The sequence below is a fragment of the Fopius arisanus genome, unplaced genomic scaffold (assembly GCF_000806365.1).
Source record: "Fopius arisanus strain USDA-PBARC FA_bdor unplaced genomic scaffold, ASM80636v1 scaffold00048, whole genome shotgun sequence".
NCBI classification, from domain to species: Eukaryota; Metazoa; Arthropoda; class Insecta; order Hymenoptera; family Braconidae; genus Fopius; species Fopius arisanus.
The window spans coordinates 87,071-110,432 of NW_011887787.1; the positions used below are offsets into that span (position 1 = coordinate 87,071).

Here is a 23,362-nt window from a genome sequence, read left to right on the forward strand (position 1 = left end):
ATAATGAAGCTTTAATAAGTGAATGTATTTGATGAACTAGTTGATCACAAGATGATCTATGGAATATTTGAATTAAAGTTCTCACTAATGACGGCTGAAAGCCCAACCCATTATCTGGATAAATTGACGTATGACGGGATTTCACATATTTTCTCATGAAAAATAGATATCATTAATTATGGATCAATTAATTATTGAACCACTTGGAATAATATTTTTTCAATTCGATTTCCGAATAAAATGCCGTGCTTACAATGATGCATAAAAATCGAATTCCCGTGATTCAGTCATCAATTAATTCCATTTTTACAGTAAAAATTTTCATTACCCAACAAATCCAGTGGAATTGAAGATTCAAAATAAATTGTCGCTTAATCGAAAAATCTGAAATTTTGTAGGACAATCATAATTATTCACTACCATGGCTGGTCAAAATTTCAGATCGATGGGACGAGTATTTGTCGAGATATAGCCAGCTGGAAAATTTTTTTTCATCAAAAATATAAAAAAAATTCATTTTTTTTTCGCTTGTAGCGTAATGTACTATTTCATACCCAGGAATCACCCCTTTCCGCGCTCCCCGGTGATAATATGGTGCGCCGCGACGATAGAGCGCAACCCCCGTCAACTGATGGTAGAAACCGTTGAATTTTCCTTCAACTGGCTCAGTAGCGCCAGGCGTCTCGACGCGGCACCACACACGAGATTATTTTCCGAGTACCTCAACCCCTCGCCCTGACTGGGTTTTCGCGCACCCCCTGCGGCTTGTATCGCGCGCCGAAGGGATCCGCCCACCCCGGGCACCCGCCGAAACCTACCCCCAACACCAGCATCACTCGGTGTTCCACGATCCTCAGCAACGACTTACGAGTAACACGCGCGTTATTCCCTCGTGTTCTTTGTTTTCTTCCGTTCAATTCGCTTTCTAAAATAATCGTGAATTATCCGCGAATTATCCGCGAATTATCCGCGAATTATCCGTTAATTATCCGTGAATTATTCGTGAATTATTCGTGAATTATTCGTGAATTATCCGCGAATTATTGGTGAATTATCAGTGAATTGTCCGTAAACTCTCGATGATCAATCAGCCATGGAACGTTGATACTCTGGGCCGATTTATCTTGCCGGATTAAACCAAGGATTAATCGTCAGCACCATGGAGACCTTCCCTGACTCCTCCAGACTGATACCAGATAGTGGTGGTTGTTGTGATTGTGGTGATAACAGTGATAACTGTGATTATTATCGGTGCAGGGCTTCCCTGATGACAACCAGTTACAGATCAAGTGTCACACGTACATTAGAGTTCACAGCTGTCATCCTGTTGCTGTCCCTCGGTCTCTCCACTGCCTACTCCTCCAAGGGTGAGTCCCTTGGTCATTTCTTATTCCGATCCCATCCGGATTTTAGTTCTCTTATCCACCGTCGGGCTTATCTTTTTTATTCGGTTGCACTCGCTTTTCCTACTCGAGACGTCGAGAGGATTTCGAGGGCTCGGGATTATCCCCGAATTTGGTGCATCTCGACTTGTTGGTGTCTCGAAACCAGTGGGATTAACGGATTCAGGGAACGGGGAAAAATCCGGGAGGGAAATTGAACCGGGGTGGAATATTCACCCGAGGGTGTTGGGGTGAGGATTTAAGTTCTCGGTGGAGGGATTTTTCAGTTTCTACACGCGTTGCGTTGGTCGCACTCTTTCTGGTTTATCATGAGATGTAATCAAAGTTCGTGGCTGTAATTATAAAGTCGATGGAAATTTCTCGGGGAGAATTTTTCCTTCGAGACCCATCGGAAGAGGAAGAAGAGAAAATTGGATGAAATAATTTAGTCATTCTTGGTTTATTGCTTTTCTTTTAAATCAATTTACAACTTTTTTTATTCAGTGCTTCTTGTGGTTTATTACAGGAAGTAATTATGGAAAATTTATCTACAAAATCAGGGCAGCAGTTGAATTTTTCTTTTTTTAGCTGTCACCTTTCGCTTGGTGCTAGGATTTTTCTTGGAAATTTCTCACCGATTTTTCTGAGAGGGAAAATGAGTTATTGGGGATTTTAGTTCGACGGTTAGTTCTTTTTGATGATTGAGGGGAGATGTAGTAAAAGTAATTTGTGAGGACATCGATATCCGCCCCTTGTGCTCCATTAGATCAACTTTAATGGAAGTACTCCACGAGTGTCGCCGGTACCTCCTTTACGAACTAAATCAATTGTTTCTACTTCGTTAGAGCCTATGGCCACTCGAGTGTTCACTCCTCCAGCTTCAGAGGCTCTTTACCCTGCTCTTTGTAGAAAAGAAAGACCTGTGGACAGGCTCTCCCTGATGGAGAGGCTGCACGTATCATTCTATCCTCCGGATGCCTGCACAGAAAAAAAAAAAGTTCAATACAAATTGCCAGAAATCCTGCGCAATTCGAATGTAATTCCTCAATTTTTACGTGACTTTTCCGTAATATTTCTCTCATATCTCGCCAAAACTCAGTTCCTCACGCAATTTTTCACCGAAAGACATTTTAGAATTACCAGAGAGAGAAACTTTCTCGATTTTATCAAAGAACTTCCTAGATTTGCGAAAACTTTTTTTTTTCATTCTAGAAAAATTTTTCTGGACGTCAGGAAAAACTTTCTATATTCAGAACAATTTTCTTTTTGAGATGAAAAAGTTTTAGTGAATCTAGAAACTTTTTTTCTCTAGCGTAAATTTTTTATAACTTCAAACTTTATCTCGTGAGGATTTTTTCTCTGGGAATTTTTTACTGAATTTTTTGCTGTACGATGGTAAATGGGTATTTCATTTATTGCTTGATAATGCTCTCATCATTATTTCCAGCTTTTGAAGTAACAACAGCCTTCAACTGCGCGTTAATCAGGGGCTTTGGATCCAAAATAATCTCTTCTAATCCCGGAATACGTGTGGAAAATTGAATATTTAACTCATTTAGGCGATTTGGCAGCAAACAGGCTTAGCGAGCTCCAATAATTCATCGTTAGAACAGAAGTGGATTAACTACAAGCGAATACGAGATTTACTCACTAATAATTCGAGATTTCCGTACTTACAACATAAAGGAGTCGATATAAAATAATCCGCAATAAATCCGCAACCAAATTTCAGCCGTTGATGAGTTTTCACCAAATATCACAGAATCAACGGGTAATATCGAAATTTCCATAAAAACCTTTTCTATAGAACCAATCAAGCCCTACAAAAAAGGTTCTCCAACAATTTCCCCATCTCCCCTAGATCCGCAGATATTCCCCAAAAACTCCGCTCTTCAAAATTACGAACCCTGAGGATCGACCAGAAAATCCGAGTTCTCCCAAAAAATGGCGCTAAAATGATAAAAATTCAACGAGGCCTCATTTTTTACAGTTACATCATGGTGAATTTTCTATGAATTTATCTCTGCGCGTGAAATGAAAACAATGGAAGTGAATATTCCCTACCGCCAATGACAAAATTGCATTGAGTTCTGCCAGAACCCGCGGTATGAATTCAATTCGCTGTGAAAAAAAACATTTTAATTAGAAATGCGCCATAGGACATTCAAAGGACATACAGGGACATTTTGAGGTCACCGAAACGCGTTTAAAATTCACTGAATGCACTTTGTTAGCCCGGGCATACTCCGGAGAGCGTATAAAACGTGAGGTGACATGGGCCGGGGCTCTTGTGGCTGTATTCACCGTCAAGGATGGTCAGCTCCAGGGGACATCTGAATGCGGATAGCGTGGCATGTGTAAAAACAGCTGGAGTAAAAAGAAATTCAAGCGTCAACTAACTCAAGTTGAAAGAGGGACAGTAAACGTGAACAGAGTCCCCACAGCCACTGCTGTCTCTCCTGTCATTCCATTTAACGTTGAAGCTCTTGACTCGTTTTATTCCTTTCCTCCAACCCTCAATTGACCATTATTCGTTTTTTACTCATCCTTTCGGCCCTCTCACCTGCCATGAATACTATGCATTTGCAATATTGCAAAAAATGAAAAAAACTCCCTCAAAAAATATACATTCATCTTCTAACAATTGCAATTTTACTACTCTCTATTAATTAATTCTCGAACCTCGACGAATGGCTTGAGAAGAATTAATTTTCGGTCGTTGTAATTGGTTACTTGTTCACCAGAATTCTCGAGAAGGCACTCTGCAATTATTTAATCCGCAATTAGTATTTAATCTACCCTTTGATAATCTCGATGCCTCGGTTATCCATGGAAAATGGGTAAATTCCATCCTCAACCTCGATTTTCATAATCGGTGCAAATGGCTTTCACACCGTAGGTCCTGGAAAATGGAGCGTATGGGTGAATATTTCGGAATTTCACATTCAGGAAACCGCACCTCATGCCAGTCGACACGAAATGTCGTCCAGTTTGTAGCCACAGCAAGACAAGCTCATCTGCGGTTAGTTTCGAATATTCATACGTTATCTGACATAGAGAACCGCAGGATTAAACTGAACAGCGCACTCCGAGGTAACGAGCCAATATTATTGGCTATTCCAGTTCAAGAAAACACTATTGTCACAGCATTGCGCCACATTATGATGTATCGTTACGACTATTATTCATCCATACTATTCCGATAATAGTTATCAGTATTTGCACCGCCATATATTTTCACGTTATGACTTTATATAACTGGAGTGCTCGGCAATTTATGGATATAACTGGAGTACTCTATTGAACGCATTCATAACTTGAATCGATTGGTGCATTAGGATAGGTTCCTTGAGGGAATCGGTGGAAATTCGGTGAAATTCCGAGAGATCTAAAAACCTGATGATCTAAAAATCACATCCCAAAATGACATCACCTAATTAAACCAATTAACAAGTGATTATCCGGACAATTGGGTTCTCCATGCAGTTCAGTAAACAATGAACATATCCAGGGTATTGTCCGGCTGAAATATTGACAGAGTAGTGGACTCGAAACTATTTAATCCTGGGATCGATACTCCGATGATGCTGTATCACCAATATTGAATAGTACACTCAATTAACCACAAACTGACTCGAACTTTATGAAACTATATGGTACCGCAGTTGTGAAGGTTGCATCTCCACGCAAACATTGGGCCACAATGAAATTCACCTCAACTATAGTTGGTACATGTATGTATTTTATCTCGTGTATGTGCTGGGTGAGAAATAGGATGACATAGTGGCTGAGTGTGCGCTGTATGCAGAGTCAGAGGGTGGGAAAAGCCCTGGGTGAATGGGTGTGGGAGTGGTGTCTCCTGGTTTTGCCCTCTCACTCACACCCGGCGATACCTTCTGCACGCTCTGGTGGATCTGCGGTTAAATTCGTCAGAGGCACAAGGCGCTGACGAGGCTCCAGCGGTAGCTACTCGGCTTTTCCTCATGGACGACTTCTTCCAAAACCTCTTTCACTCCATATCCCTCTTCCACTTATCTTTTTCCAAACGACCTGTCAATTCCAAGGGACTCCACGGACTTCGTACCACTGGGCTCGCCAAATTATCGGGAATTATCACAATCGCTAGTCATATTTTAATCCATACGTGATTGACTTTTTTTATTTCGTCGTTGGAAATTTCTGTTCTCAGTGGAAACTGTTTTTCAGTTATTTTCCAATTTTCTACGAAAAGAATGGTGAAAGCATTGAATCCTTCCGACAGAATCCAACTTCCTCTGATATTCCCTTTTCTTGGATTCGTCCCTTGATTGGGAGGCGTCGAGTGTCTAATTATGTTCATTGAAAGTGGAATACCTGGAATAACAAAGATGAAGGGACAGGCGAAATGGAAAAAAACTGGAGTGAATGCAATTTCGCTGGATATAAATTCCAATTGGTTTTTCGATTTCCCCGTGGTGGGAAGACCATTAGCCGGTCGATGGGGCAACGCGATATTCATTCTAATTGAATAGTCTCCAGCAATCTTCGGCCATCATCTCCGGGGCTCTTCCCCAGCCGTTCGCTGCTCACTGGAGTGAAAAGGCTTTCAGCTTTTTGGCTGAACAGTTTGAGGCAGATGAAATGGTCTGGACCCTGTGTTTCAGGGTGACACCAGAATGTACCACTCACTGTTGGGAGGACAAATTTTGGGGTGAGGTAAATCGGGAATGGCTGTCGGTGTGTACCAGTTCGAAATGCTCACTCTCTGGGTGATTCATTGACATTAATCTCGTAAACTTCTCCACCGCTGGCGATTGGTGTCGGGAGACTGGGGATTGTCTACGGTTACGTGGCTTTGTGTCTCGTGAATGGAGGAGTATTGATTCCATTGTTGCAGCTTGGGGGGTCAAGCAGGTGAATTTTACTCGACTGATGAGAATTTAGGGAGCCTGCGGCCATTTCACGAATAGTTTTTCCAATCGGGGAGAAATTTCCGAGGAGATTTCCTCTCCGAAAATTGATAAAATTTCTCTATTACTGCTGAAAAAAAAAATCGAAACTCCTGTGAATTGTCCGGAAAACGACAATCCCATTTTTTTGATCGACTTGAAATTTTTTTAAATTACAGTTTTCGCATTTTAAAATGGAAAATTTCATAGAAAAATGACAAAATTTGAGATATCCAGGTGAAACTGACAAAATATTATCTGATAATGAGGACTCCTCGGGCATAACTCGAATAAAGCGACTGCTCATTCCTAAATCCATTTGTTTTACTCATTTCCTCTCGTCACGGTCAGTCCTACTCAAATTCTCTTCCATTTCCAGCTACATTTGAATAGTTGGAGTTGGTCCCGACATTCCAGCATTGACTCTCGAGGCTTGACTTTCCCCCGAAATTCCGGATGCCTATAAACTTTCCATTGAATTAAAATTCGTCGCCCGGAAGTGTCATGCTTCAGCCATGTGTGGTTATCGACGGAATCGAGGGAATGGCCAAGTGGAGCAGACAGTGACCGAGCCGGACGGATCTCCGGAATTTGACCATAACCTTTATTGGTTAACTTCGGTAGTGATCGACGTTTGATTGCCAGAAGGCCAAATCGCTTTCGGCCTGTCCGCACTCGAGTGATCCGGGTGTTTATTCACCCGCGCCACGATAAATTTACCCCAAATATCCCTCCATCCGAAAATGGATACAATAGCGCTCCTCAGCTTGACGAAGGAATGACCATTCAGACCTCTTAAAATCTCAATCAAAAAGCCGGTAAAAATGCACTTTATTCTGGAAGACATGCCACATCCTGTGAAGCTCATCGCATGAAATTCAGACACTTGGCATTCTCGGGGAATATTTCCTGAGACAGATGGCACAACCGCCGGGCAAAAAGTAGTCTGACAAGGGCTGATGCAATTTTTTCCCTTTATTCTCCTGAGAGTATTCCACATGGAGCGAAAATCCATGTTTTCAAGGGACCACCCACGGTAGGTGTACACTGGGGATATCAAAAGACCTCGGGAATAGCAGGTGATAACGGAACATCCACTAGTCTTTCCCCTTGGAAAAACTCACGAGTGCCATGAACTCGGGAAGACTGAAATCCCCGAGAAGTAACTCGGAAAATTTGCTACCCCTACCAAAAAAAAAACCATCAACCTCTCCTGGAGTTAATCGTCATTACCTCCTGGAGTCGCTAGCCCTCAATCATCGTTTTTTTATTAGCTTCGACCAGCTCTGATCGATGGAAGCGCATCAGCCCGTGGTCCAGTGGCTCTGGAAGCACCCCCGATCGGCCTCCAGACATCGTCTGGGGTTAGTCGCCTGCAAACAAAAAGTGAGAAAAAAAAATATCATAAAACACTTTGTCTGCCGAGTTCTTTTTCATACTCTATTTTCCTTCCAGCGTGATAACTCCATTACCTTTTCTTCATAAAGAAAAAAAATGCAAAATAGACGGCGGAAGTGTAATGACGGGGGAGAAATCTTCCCCTTTCTCCGGCTTTTCATTTTTCTTCACGGTAATTTGCTTTGGGATGAGAATGCCGGACCTTAAAAGTTGACTGAAACTCTCGTTCGTAAACTTGGAGTTCTTCAGGAGTAGCCCAGGGTAATTATAAACTCCCCTGAAATTTAATATATTTCGTGGAAACTATAAATTGGGCGCTGCATCCATTAGTTAATTTTCCCTAACACAACCATCTCGGTGACTTAAAAAATATGAAGACGTAATTATTAAGTTGGGGATGGGTTTTAGTTAATAATATGAAGACGGAGGGTGAGAGAACGTGGATTATGCAAGGTGAAATGTTGGTAAAAGAGCGGTTGGATGAACCGAGAAGCATAATTATAATAGGAAGACCCTTTTCAACGCACCCGAGTGTCTTTATCCTCTGGGCTGTCTCTACCAATGCCTCGGTGGAAAACCTGGGCCTCCGCTGAGTCGACGACAGCGGTGAATCTCTCTTGGCACTGGGAGTTAAGTCAATAAATGGAAACCGCACCGTGGGCTTTAGTCGGCAACCATGACGTTCTCGGGGCTCTTATGGTTTGGCATTCTCTCGGGGTGAATCCTGAAGATCTGCGGAGGATCTTCACAGAAATTCTCCGGTGATTCCACGGTTATGGGTTTTAACCAGACTGAACAAGCGGAGTGCAACCGGGCATTGAAATAATATTCCTCGAGTCAATTGATTTCTGGTGGTGACAGGGGACTCCAGAGAAATTGGGTAATCAAGCAAAATGAAAATAGTTTTTCACTTTTCTTTTATAATCGCCCTTACCCAGCGATCTTCGACGAGTCAGTCAATAATTTTCCAAGTGAATTCCATTCGATTGATTAATGATTAATCTCTGTTCAAATAGCAATTAATACACAAGTTCTTTCAATGAAGACAACCAAATATCAATACAAGGGTGATCACATGTTCCAATCGTCATGTTCTATTATCGAAGGGGAGTGAAGTGTTGGGTCACGCCTGATGGTTATGTTTGCTCAAAGGCACTGTGGAAAAATCCCCGTGGGGATCGGAAAATTGCCACGTACACTCGACGAAAGCTCCATTTACTCCGTGTTGAGGCCCCATTCCCTCGACCACCCCTTCATCCCCTCAGAGCTATGAATTTCGTCGTTGTTCCCTCGTCCCCTGCACGAATGGAAATATAGTTGTCCCCTGGAAGTGCCACTATCGTCGGTACTTTTTCTTTCTTATCCATTCGGACAACAACGATTACTCTTCATTCCAACCCACCAGAAGAGCCAGACGCTATCTTTCTCCGCACTTTATCACAATTTCATGTTCACGGGAAAAAAACAAGAACAAATAAATAATGTACGGACACACTTGGTGGTCAACTCTGCTTTCGAGCTTGCGAATTCATGTTCCGGAAAAAAAATTATTTCCACGAAATAAATATACTTGAGGCAACAAAACGCTTCTCGTACATTAAATCTCTATTTGCATTCTCGTAACGAGTTTAGGTGGGGATATTAAATTTAATTGGGAGAAATTTTTTGCTGCGACGATTTTGGGGAATTGTTTAATGCTCGTGTATCCTGGGTTTAATCGACGTTTAATTATTCTGGGAGAAACCCGCATGTGGGCCATCAGCAACAAATTAACATCTCCAGTGTCGATGGAGCTTCGTCGAAACGACTGGAGGTAAAACCTTAATGTTTAAGATGGAGCGGACGGAGGTGCGGGTACTGAGTAATTTTCATACAGGACACTTGCAGGAAGTACTTGTCTGCAATATCTTTGTGCCTGTCTCCATGGTGAGAAACCGTTGACGCTAATGGCCAGGGAGATAAGGGTTGACACCACTGTTACGGGTTAATTGGGTTATGCGGTGTAATACCTCGATGATTATCATTTCCTCTCGACGTATCATTTGATAACCCGTGATGTCACGTGAGTAAATCCGCGGAATTCAAATATTATAATAATTCACCGAAGAATCAATATATGTCAAACTGAAAAATACACTCGAATCATTGAAAATAATTCGAGCGAATTTTCCCGATTGATTCATTCTAATATTGACTTTAGTCGTATCCTTCGACGGGAAATCTCGATTTGTCGATTCACATGGTGAGCTAGTAATTTTTTTTTGGCGTGTGTTAACAATCCAACCAATTTTCCGAATCAATTTCCACCATCTCATTTCAGCTCCAGAGAAAATTGGATTGACAGGGAAATATTTTCAATCGAGCAACGCTCCTCAACTGTAAACTCAATGAAAAATTCCGCTTTATAATCCAATCATTCTATTCAACTCCAAATGTTTTGTTAAAAAATTCCTGATATATAATTTAACAACTTTTTTCTTTTTGTAACAAATAAAATCGGGCTTGATGAAGCGAATGGGCCACAAACAATGAAAAAAAAAATGGTGAAAAAATGGTAGCAAGTGTAGGCTGTGCAGTAAAAATCGGGAAACAGATCGAATGGCACAGATTGTATTTGTCAGTTGGATGGTGCGAGTTGCTGGTGGACGTTTAAATCGTCGGGATTATGCCTGAGGGGAAATAGATGGCATATCCACATGAAAACCCGTATGTTCGCTAACGACCCATCGAACCAATTATCGCAGTTGGCTCTACCCGGTGCAACTTCTACGGGTGGAAAAAGTCAACAGAAAAAAAATATTACCCATTTGAAAACGAAACGGATTGCCCCAATACCCAAAACTTTTCTACAAAAAAAAAAACAGGGGTTTCATAGTTCATTGCGAATGTTCTACTCCTCGGTAATTAAATCAAGAGTTTCATCGAAACCAATCGAATTGACTCTCCAACGATTCGAGACCTCCGATCGTCATTCTCGACCTCTTAAATTTTCAAAATGGTATAAAAAAAAAATTACATCTGTTTATTAGGCGTCACGCAAAATTCGATAAATCTCAATGAATAATAATTCATCATAATAACAACAACAATAATTATTTATAAATTTTTCTCTCTATAAAAATAAAAAAAATTGTAACACCTTAAAATATTAATGGACAAAATATTATCAATGTTATTAATATTTTCTTGAAGTAATTGCAGTATAATAATGCTTAAGCCATTTTATTATTGTTGTTGTAATTATTATATGATTATTATTTTGTTATTTGAGGCTGTGGGTTTTTTAATTTGTGATATTTTTGAGTTTTCTGAGATTAGTCTATGATTTAGTGTGGATTATCAGTGGGATATTGTTCCACCCCAAGGAGCGTGTGATAACCCGATACGACAGTTTCATCGGATACGACATTCGAGAGGTACGTATCCCTCACCTCCTGCAGAACATATCGACGGTTGTATCTACACAGCGATGAGAGTCAGAGTCAGTATGTTCGGTTGTTATCATGGTTGAAGTGTTTCGACGGACTCGGGTGACCAACCAGGAACTTGAGGTGAATTTAACACCGGATTGCGTCAGGGTGACGCTGAGAACGGGCCGTGGTAAGTGACAGTTGTGTGTGTATACACTGTACTTGCTGCAATACCGAAAGGAGAGGGTAGATAACGCTAAGTGCATTATAGTCCCAGGTCTAGGGTCTTCTGCTTGCATAATGTCTGTATCAACCCTATTACTAGGCTTCATTATTGGAAAACGAGGAGTCTATAAAATCATTATCCTCTGCTATCGCCAGTCTAAAATTGAACGAGAAATTATTTTGTTATATTATTACATTTAACCCGACGGTTACTTCTTAATTATTCTTGGTATTCTCCAGCAGCTATCATTTGAAATCCAATTGAAAATTCATTTCATATATAATTTTTGAAGAATATAAATTGAAAAAATCGAAATGAAAAGAATAAAGTACGGATAAATTATGGGGGAATACAAAGAGAAATAATTGATTGTTAATGTGTATTGGAGATGGCAGAGTTAAATTAATTAAAACACAGTTAATAAATTTTAATCACTGTTTCTTTATTAAAATCGAATGAAGAAGAATACCGTCTGAACTCTATCAATATCTCCACCAAAGAAAAAACCCTGCAATGATTTCTTGTGAAACCATTGTTTATGTTTATACAAACTCTGAGGCAACTCCCAGGAGCCTTCCATATCGATTAATTTTTGTAATCATCATAAATCAGTTCAATATATTTCTAGGAATTTTATCGTGATATTCTGATAATATGGAAAAGGTTCGGGGTGGAAATTTTTAGTGAATTACTCGCGTTAGGTAATGATGATAAGGCGTGTGATTCACAGGCAATGAAATTTTGGATTAAATCTCACGATAATTTAATGCATCCAACGTTCTGAGGCATTTGTGGAATAGCGGGTGGTGAGTCGGACACGTGACGCTAATTCATCGTGATTCACGCGCAACTCACGCGTGTCTACTCAATTTATGGCAATTGCCTTTATCCCGTCATGTTGGGGGCACGTGTCCGAAAAACTAGCAGATTGTCCTCGGGTCGATGTCACTTCGACACAGAAACACCTTCGGATTTTCATCGCTCCGGTAATTGGATTGAGCGGGAAAATTGGCGTGAACCTAATGCACACTAGCTGGAGTTAAATTGAAACTCAATTATTGTTGTTGGAAATTAGAAGAGGGGGTTTAATATTGTGAGCAACGGATGACGTTAAAATTCCCAGGGGACGGTGGACTGGTACCGGAATTATCAGAAGAGTTCGACCGATGGAGCCAATATTATTTTAATAACCACTCACTCGTCGTTATTCTTTGAATTTTATGAAAGACATTTTTTTTGGAATTAATGTTTTTGTAGCTCTGTAGTTCCTCCGCAAAAAAATTTATTACGTAAATTTTTTTATCTCTTTTATATTCAGAGATATTTATTGATGACTGAGAAAAACTTGTTTTTCGGTAATGATCACCGAAATGAACCGTCAAGTTAGGGTATTTAACTGTTCCCTTTATATTTCCACAGTTGGGAACGTACGCGAAAGTAAATAAAGGCAGTATAAACACGATCGTGTGAGATTCGTGGAACATTCCGATCTGGATTAAGGCCAAAGTGCTGGTGCGTGAATCAACAAAATAATTATCTATTTGTCTTTTACTACTCAAGGTGTCGATAAATATTTAACAATAAACGGTAAATTATCAGGTCAATATTCCGTTGTTGGAGGTAAATATATTCATTTGAAATGTTAAGAGTCATTTTGTACGAGGAGAAAAATCAAGGGATAGGAAGCCGGGAGTTTTCTCTCGTTGAAAAAATGCGGCTGATCGAAACGTCGCGCGGCGCGATAAGAAAATGAAAAAGGAAAGTGCATTTGAGAGGTGGAAGGCATCATCAGTCTTCGGCCTGGATCTCTTGGTATTTGCTGTATTCTCTGGAATATCTAACAAAACTTTGCCACCATCGAAGAGACAAATTTCCCAGGGGATACTTTGCAATTTAACCGTCTGGAGGTATGTAGGGAGTGTTACATCTTCCTACTGTGTTTCCTGTCATGTTGTATTTTGGTTTCAGGGATATTTATCAATCAAAACAATCTCCATTCTGATACAGCTCGCTATTCCATAATTATGCTTGAAATTTTTTCTAAATGTTTCGTACAGTTTTGGGAATTTTTCGGAATTTACTTGGAATTACTTGACGCGAAAATGAATGACGACGCATTAATTTTTTTAATGATTTGTATAATATCATGTGTCAAATGGAAATATTCTCTTTTGACTGTAATTTCTACGCCATTTTTATGGTAATGCTGGGAAAATTTTATTCTCTGTGTGAGAACTCGGAGGCAAGTGTTACTGAAAATTCAAAAAAAATTCGACCATTGCCATCCCTTTGGTGTCGCAATTCTTCACACCTTTCAGTAGCATTTTGTTTGTTTTCCATCGTGTTCCTTTCACTCCATCGTCTCGTATCTGGATCAAGCCGGGGGTGGCCAAACTTTTCTACTTTTTACGTATTCTATTTTTACACTTTTTCCGGCATGAGACTTTGAGAACATGTATGTTCCGAGGAGTACATACGTGACACACGAAGAATTTCGAGGTAGAGAGTACATAAATCGAGGATCGAAGTTTTCGGATCTTTTAATCTCATTTTTCATCTTTTCACGTCATTCTTCGTCGACAAAAATGTCAGGGGATTATGAAGAATGGAAAGTTTTCAGAAATCTGAAATATTCTTTTCAAAGTTTTGCCAGAGATGGAGTGCATTTCAATATGAGGCTTTTCAATAACCAAATATTTCATTTAATTAACGAATTATTTACGAAGTGTACGCGAGCTGTGTGGGCGCTCATTTGTGGCGTCGTTTGAACCTCCATCACCGGAATAATTACTACTGGGGATAACGACATGCGTAATAACAGTTTGCGTTGCCATTCTCGAAAAATCACAGGCGAAATTCTAATTAAAACCTGGAAAACCACTAAAATTGCGATATAAATTTCCAAAAAAAAGTGCAAACTCCTAAAAATTCTGGTTCTTGCCAGAATTTTTGAGATGCAATATTCCACCCGAGGATAATTAAATTTTCCTTCAATTTTTTTTTTCATTTCTCCGATGGTCAATAGAAGACCGAACAATGGAATATTGTCTGAAGACCACTAGAACGATAGTAAATACTCAGAGGGAGGCAGTGAATTCGGAGGTATCGGTGGCCGGACGGGGTTGACTGGCCCCCCAGGGACAAGGGGTTGAGCTGGTGCCAGAAAAGGGGTTGAGGGATACGCTATTACGTCTTAATACTCCTCCACTTGCCAACGGGAAGAGCCCCAAGTTGCAAGGGGGCTGGACCGCCATGTCGTAACTCGCTTCAAGTGTGCCAAGATCAGACAGATGCCTTATTAATACCTCGTAACATTAAATTTCCGCAATCGTAATTCAATCTTCATGCCTCACAGCTCATAAAGCCACAGCAAATCACACGCCATCAATTCTCCATCAGAATTTCCCCCAAAAAAAAGAAGAAACTTATCAAAAACACTGACCTGACACGCCTATGAAAAATCCACTTAAAAAATGGGAAAATGCCGGCTTGATTGCGAATATAAATAAATATTGAGGGGAAATATAAAATGATACCTTTTTTCTCGTTCAATTACGTCGGACATTGTTTGTTCTGTAAAAAAACAGTGGGGAATTTATGAGATCAATTTGATTGAACAAAAAAAAACTTTACATTTTTATATTTCCTGGAATATGGAGGAAATAAAAAGGATGTGAGTGACGATTGAGGGGTAAACTGTGTTGGGAGGGGGTGAGGGGTTGATGAGGGGGTTAAAAGGGGGGGAGGGGGTGGCAATACAAGGCGAAACGGTCAGTGTTCAATGGCCGTTATAATCCGTCCATTGTGATCGACACAATGAACGTTCGAGGCTCAATTCTCCGTGAAGTATAGCTCCATAAACGTACCACCCACCCACTCACTCACATTGTAATAGATATCACACGTTTTTGTTTTATACGAGGTATTATTCCCCGCCTTATTCTCACTTCCATCGTTCTCCAGGGATCGTTTTATTTTTATTATGTTAAAATCATCGTCCAATCGCATTTCGAGAATATTTCACGGCGAATGGAAATTCGAGGGTGGGAATGCTGAAATTTTCTGGGATTCAGGGGGAATGGGGTTTAATCATTTTAATGCGCATCCACGGCGACGGATTCTCACGAATAAATCCTGTAAATTCCAGTGATTGATTGGATAACTCGTGGCTGTTCATACGGGAACTTGTAATTAATGCGTTTGGATAAATTTTGTTATCGCGTCATACACTGGCAGAAATTCTCTGCTCGGTATCGCGGAATCTACTGAAGATAACAAATTTTTTCTCATTACCTTTTTTATGCACCGGATTAAAAGCTAGAAAAAATGTAATTACAAAAATTTTCGCAATCTCTCGCAGAGTCAGAGAAATTGCAATTTGCAGAGCTCGAAAAGTTGATAACTCTCCGGACTCGTCGATTCTCTCTTCTCCTGACCGAAGTCGTTCCAGAATATCCGTCATCATGGTCCTGAAGACCTCCAAAATGCTCCCCCCAATTTCTCAACTCTCGTCATCTCGAGGAGAGTTAATAAAATAAAATTTTGGTGATTTCCGCAAGAAAAATAATGACTCAGCTGAAAAAAACACTCTCCATCACCGAAGCGCCAAAGTTTGTCGGGACAAATGAGAGGGTAAACGCGTCAAAGCGTGAAAGGGGTTGTAAAAAAAAAAACTCAAGCGACGGTGGCAGAGGGGTGGAGGGAGAAATCGCGAGAGCCCCAGCGGGTGAGGGCAATTTGGAGGATAAACGAGGGACGCGTCGCTAGTCCCTCCTAGATGGGTAAACTTTGAGTTTAGCGGCATCTTTTTTCTCTTTCGACTCATTTTTCCCCTGCCACCCTCCCACCCCCTGCAGTTACTCCCTGGAGAATGCCCCTTCGGTGCAAATAATCCACCCCCTTCCCTTCGCAGTAAAAAAAAAAGTGTCTCCCCGACTTTTCCTTGTTATAATTTCGTGTGCGTATTCGTCTGCACAATAAACTTTTCCCTGCAATTCTACTGGGATCCGATCCCCTTTTTCTCACCCCCTTATACCTACGGGCATGGGGTGAGCATGAGCTGAGGAATTTTCACTCCCCCATGTGCGCGATAATTCTTTTTAATTATCGTGAAAGTTGCAGTTTTTATGGATATCTCTACCAGTCGCGTCCCTCGAGGGCCTTCGGGTGCTATCCCACGGGATAAACGTTGAAAGAAGTACAGGAGACGAAATTTTCTCATCCAACTGGATTTACACCGTAAACCATTTTCCATTTACTGCAGATTTCAAAATGACTTAACTTTTTTGGATTAGTTTTCGGTTGGAAAGCCGAGGTGGCAGTTAACGGCGTGCCCCTGTGGAAGAATATATTCAAACATTTGTCGAATAAATATCGACAGAAATATCGACATTAAATTTAAAATCCAAATAGCAACAGAAATTCCTGAAAGAAACTATTGAGTTTTCTCTCCTCGAATATAAGATATCTCGATAATCTTCGAAAATTATTCTCGTGAAAAAAACATCCAAAACAATTCTTTTGGAAAAGAATATTTTCATTGTTATAATTATCATTACTACAATATCATTAATTAACAACTCCAATAAGACACCGAAAAATTAATATTTTCATTTATCATGTACGTTTTTTTTTCCTTTTTAAGAGTGAGTGATGCAGTCCAATCGGTATTCACTCGATTAATAATTCCTCTCCCTCCGATCCGTAGATCTTGCATCCGATCATCCCGGAACACGTCATGCTGCATGTTTGTAAACCATTAGCTCTCCTCCCCATGGAAAAAAGGGTCTTGGCCGGAGGTACACTCAGACAGGACTATAACAAACCACTCTCGACATTTCTTTTTCCCCTCCTCTTCCTTTTTATACCTCTCAACGAGCCTTTCCACTCACCCCCACATCCCCCGCCGACGAGGATCAGGACCATGTTCCACCTGACGTGGATAAAAAGAGGATGAATCTCCAGGTCCAGTGGAACATGTATTTTTCATAACACTCCAGCCTCAGCGTTAAAAACTCGCTAAAATATTCAATTGCATTTTCGAGTGGTAGAAACACTTTTGTTGTTATGGAAAATGAAATTTTTTTTACTCCTCCTAACAGCAATCGTTAGAAATAATAAAAATCCCGTGATAATAATAATAATCTAATTAATTTATTAGTATTATCAATTATTTATTAATATCGTTTGAATGCATAGTTTATAGGAAAGTGAATCCTCAAATTTTTTAACTGTTGAAAGAAATTGAAAGCCCACAACTTTTTCACCCCCAGTGGCGACGCCCCCTTTTCCACCCCTTGAAAGTGCATTAACCCCACCCCAGGAATGGACTCGAAAATTTATTACGCAGAGCCGAGTTCCTCGCAAAGTGGCTAGTGTCTGAGTCCCCAGGTCCCCTTCCACGTTCGCTCGAAATTCCCCACCGATAAATTGATTAATTCATCGACCCGTCATGATCGACGTCACGTCCAAACCATCAGACTCACCACTGTAATTGATAATTCGATATTATTCAACCGGAATACGATTCTACTGATCGGTGTCAATAACCCGCACCGAGACGCTGATTACTAATTACTAGCGGATGCGACTAGTCCTCGAGTCGAATGATCTCGACAATTTTATTCGTCCCTGAAAATTCGATTTTTATTTTTCGATAACTAGAATTTTGGAAATGCACTTGATCATTATTTTAATTGATCATTTTTATGGCACGGGTTTATTTTGTTGATGGAGATGAGTTATTAATTATTGAAGAATTATTCAAGTTTTTGAATATTCGAATGATTTATCATTTCCAGGAATTTTCAATCTAGAATTCAATTATATTTAATGTCTAATTTCCCGCGAATTGAAATTTACACCGAAAAAAAAACGGAAATTTCCTGGAATTTTCAAAACAAATTAGAAATAAATGATGAACTCATAAAATGAAAAATTCCCATAACTCAGTGGTCGAAATTTCCTGGAATTTTCAAAACAAATTAGAAATAAATAACGAACTCATAAAATGAAAAATTCCCATAACTCAGCGGTCGAAATTTCAAGAAATTGTCACCACTGTATCAATGAATTTGAATTGGAATGGCGAATTGGTATTGGATTGACAAACAATTCGTCATCGCCACTATTTCATATATCCCCAGTAATTACCAAATGCGGCGGTCCTCCTCGGAGTGGAATAAATTATTCCACAATGGGAAATGGAATAACTCGCAGTTTCATAATGCTGTGTCAACACCGAGTGGAGTGCATACACTGATGTAGATTGGTTGAGCCTCGGGGAAAATAGAATACGGCGCGAGGACATCATGAGAGTATGTCCCTGTAAATTTGTTGAATTGTAATTTTCTGCGAGTCCATTCGAAATGGCGACCCCCTGCACATTCAACCGGATGCTTTGACTCTGTACATCTCTTCGCGGGATGCAACAGCACGAGCAAAGGGAAGGATTTATCAGTCGAAAGTACACAAGTACTCCGGGTGTACTGGCCCATGAGGGTGGGCCCTGAGAAACGGCTGACTTCCTGTTCCTACCCCTTTGCGGAAATGGAGGCAATACTTCATCCTTGCACGAGTGCACTGTATCCAAAGGGGATTGGGGGAGGGAATGGCGGGGTATATTCAACATTTTCTACATTGTGGACTCACTTGCATTCGCGTGAATTCATGGAGCTCATCGTAAGCCCATCAACCTGTCTCGAGTGCACACTATTTCGAGCTTTTTCGGGTGGAGGTTTTGTTTCAGAATTTACGCATGGGCTAATTATTCCTGGAGATTTCAGGGTAATGAGGACCTCGAGGAGGCGTACACTCAGAAAAAAATCATTTTCACCAAAAACATGAAAAATTATTAAATGTACCAGCAGTTATTTTATCGTTTTTAATAAATAAATGGAATCTTGGGGTATATATGTCTTGAATATATGTTCAGCGGAGACAGATGGATAAAAAAAAGGGAAGAGGGTTATGAAAAAAATACGCACCTTCAGTCTTCATTTCACCCTGTATTACACATATACAACGTCTCCCTCATCATCGTCTCTCCCATCCTCTCGCCATTTATTTTTCCACCTGCTCATTCTGCCACGTTGACCATAAATCTTCACCACGTCTTTATCACCCTGGAGATAACGGTCAAATGAGAATCCCCAGGAAAGTTCACGGGAAGAGCTTCCGTTGCTACGGTTTTTCGACGTACGGAAAAAAAAATTCACGGTAAATTTCGTAATCCTCAGGTTAAACTTTATTTCGTGTACAATCGCGAGTAATTTCAACTCATTATTATCATTACAGCTATGAGCTAATTGTTAATAGAAAATATCTTGTCGTTATCAGAATAATTACAAGATTTTCCATTAAATTAGGATTTTTCCGGTGAAATTTAATCAGGTGTACCTTCCCCTTCCCACGACCCCGATACATTGACTCGCGATCGATTTATAGTCATACAATTGTAGGGAGTGTATGTGGGGGAAGAGGGGAGGGGTGAGAGAGGAGGAACAATAGTTTGTAATACACCAGCACTCGACATACGCGCTAATAACTCGGTGAATGAAGATATTGTCATGGGATGGGGTCATGGGAACCCCCCAATTACATGATTTATTTGTTTTTCATATTGCTTGGGTCACGTGTTCCCTTAATACCAGGAAAATACCCCCTTGCATTTTCATTATCCTGGATTTATCGCAGGGGATGTACAAATCCACTTTTCTCGGGAATTTTTCCTCCCTCACACCATTTTCTTCGCAAAGAAAAAAAGATTTACATTCTCCAATTTTCGAGAAATATTCGTGGATTTTTTTTCCTATTTTATATTTTATCATTTATTTATTTACAATTTTTTGGGGAAATTAGTTCTGTGGGGCTTCAGAGTCCTGGAAAATTCAACAATGAAGAGGAAAATGGAAATGATTTTTTTCTTGTATTTTTTTTTTCGGGAGTTATATGGAAGGGATTATTTTTTCTATTCGGCAATTCCCGGATCGAAGGGAGGGAAACATCCGGAGGGAAGGAGGGAAGAGTTAATTGTTTGAGACTCGTGAATTATTTTTCCCCGGTGAAGACTTCCATTTCACCTCCACTTTTTCATCCCCGACTCATTGAGTTAATCCCCGGGGATCACGAGTTATAACACATTGTACGTACGGACTCTCTTATAATTTCATTTATTCGGTAAAATCTCATCCCGAACGTCTCGGACGTGTACGTGCCAGAAATGATTAGATACATCTTCACGTTCTTCAATCTCGACTGTTGTCTCTCGTGTGAGTTTATTTTTCTCCCTTTTCCTCTCGATTGCCCCTTTTTCTTTTCGAGAAACTTCCCAGTCCTCTTTCGTGGATAAACGCGCAATTACAGAACTGTCTGGAACACACCTCACAAATGGAAACTTTCCAGATGAAAACGCGTACGCGTGTCTCTTACCCTTTCTACTTTACTTCGAAAAATGAGAAAATTCAACCTGAAACATCGATTTATTGTCAGTTCACAGCTTTTGCGGAGAATTAAAAAAACAGAATAAAAATATATATTTGAATCTTTAATATTCTAGTTGAATTAATTAAAATAAAATTAATTACGAATTTAATTTAATTTTCCATTTGATAAATATACATATAAAAATGATATAAAAATGACAGATATAAAAATATTATATAAATGTAAATAATTTTCGGTTGACGGTTTTCGCCGGGGGAGGGAGTGAGTGCTGCCGATTATATTTGTAATTGATCAGGTGATAGATAAATAATTTAAATAATCACAGAAATTTCCGGTAAAAATGGAATACCGTTTTGCGTGGGGATTATGGATTTTTTTCTCCCCGAAGATGACGGGTGCATTAAATTTCACCCGAAGTCGTTATAAACCACCGTTACATGCTGATGACTGAAATAAGGAGCTGACGGTAACTTTAATCGGAAAGCCAGAGTCGTAATGCGTCGTATAATACTGGGAACGTATCGTAAACACATCGACTGACGTATTAAATAATACTTGAGGAGGATACGAAAAATGGAGACGACGTTGAAGATGAGGTGGGATATATGATCTGGAGGATCGTAAAGCAAGGGAACAATAAAAAGTTATCCGGTGGCTTATCCGGGCGAACGATCCGCACCCAAAGTACATTGACATTATTTATTCACTGGGCATGCGCAAAAAAAAACAAATGTCCCCCATTTTATGACATAATCATTGCGGTATTTTCCGTTTTTATTACATTATTTCCGCTTTTCTGTCCGATAATTACCGAATTATTGGGTAAATTACGGTCAATTCCGAGGGTGAACGAAAAATTGTCATTCATCGCAGATTGTCGATGAAGTGTCAATGTTCAGTATGTATTAAACAAATATTTTATCAATCTTGTTAAATTTAAATGGAAATGATGAAATTCTGGTCCAGACCGATGGTACGATAATTGCGCAATTATAGGAAAAATTAGGAGTTCGATAGAAAATGAATGGGATGTTGCAATCGATTGGGGTTTTTGTTGGAAATGTAAGAGCTGGAGTGGTGGAAATAAGAAATCGGGGGAAAACATCGGTCGTACATTAAAGAGATTAAATTCGACGAATAGAATGAGCGGCAATCGTGCAAAAAGCTCACACACACGTGACATTCACGAGTAGAGAACCGTCGGAGACATTTGATCGGTCTGACTGCACGTGGATTATTACCACTGGTTTTCAACTTGGTGAGGTCTTTCTCTCCCTTTCTTTTTAACTCTCCTCGATTTACAGTAGCCTCCAGGATTAATGGCACGGGATTTATTACCAACGTCGTAAAATTGTTTATCGCAATTTTTGAGGATATATTGAGACGGAGATTTAATGTCGCATTTAGGAAAGAGCTGAGAGTTAATCCATATTTGTTCCTCGGGATATCTCAGGGTGAATTTTTAACATGGAAATGATATATGATTTTACGACTGTTCCGCTGTCTTGATTATTTTGTTATCAAAAATCTACAATTTGATAAAATTCCGTTGGATTTTTTAATTGCATTCATTGAAATTACACTTTAATCAATTTTCAAATTATGGAGAAAACAAAGAGTACTTTATTATTTTTTCTATTTTATTAAGAATAAATGCGGATTTCGTATTGATGATGGGGAATTTTTTAAGAATAATAATTATCAAAACAATTCAATCGTAAACTAAACTAAACTTGAGAGAATATTCTCCTGTAGGAGGCAGCTGGTCTTGATGAGCAGTAATTTTTTCTCTCGGGGGTAATGACTCTGTGCAATTTAAGAATTTCCTGTTGCCTTGATAAGAGCATCAATGCCCCGGTCCATAGGAACTCTCTCATCTCCGTGGAATGTCCTCTCGACCCCTGGACATTCTACTCGTCTCAATTGGCTCCCAGTGCTCCTGAAAACTACCCCAAGATCTCGTAGATGTCGACCTAATTACGAAATATTCGCCCAGGACACATCAGAAAGTGGAAGTACAAGAAAGTGGATAGTGGAGAAGCCGTACCCCCGGTGTGGGGTTAGTAACTTGTTACGAGTTCCAGGGTAACGCACACGTACTCTGCACCGCAATGGTGTACACATCAGTTGGTCCTTTGGGAAAATTGTACTTTCTATACAGTTGTGTGGAGTTAAGAGGGAATGGACGAAACGAATTTGAAACTCCTCTGACAGGAGTTGAGATAAACTTGACGCTCGGTTTCTCGGTTCGCGTCCCCCGGGGATTCATTTATACGGGCACTAACTCTTGCTGAGTTTTGGCACACGGAGAGACTCGATAAAAATCAGCCCAGGAAGCTGATATTATTTTCACTGAACCTATTTTTTCATCCATTCAATTGCATCTCTCCGATATTTTCAACATTTACAAAATAAAAAAACATAAAAAATCCATAAATTAATAAATTGATAAATAAAAATATCTTTATTTTCACACTTGATCATTTGATGAATAACAATTAATAATTCGATACTGGTAAATATCTGAATATATTGGTCATTTTATGTAGATGGTAATAAATAAACTTTTGATTC

The 23,362-nt window shown here is 39.8% G+C and overlaps 1 protein-coding gene across 1 annotated transcript in view; it reads left to right on the forward strand.

Moving 5' to 3' along the window:
* The first annotated feature begins 1,040 nt into the window (after positions 1-1,040).
* LOC105267623 (uncharacterized) overlaps positions 1,041-23,362 on the forward strand; it is a 67,100-nt gene continuing 44,778 nt past the window's right edge. Inside the window, exon 1 of the mRNA XM_011306609.1 lies at positions 1,041-1,367. Coding sequence (XP_011304911.1) covers positions 1,160-1,367 — 208 coding nt within the window. The 5' untranslated portion in view covers positions 1,041-1,159. The remainder of the gene's footprint in view (positions 1,368-23,362) is intronic.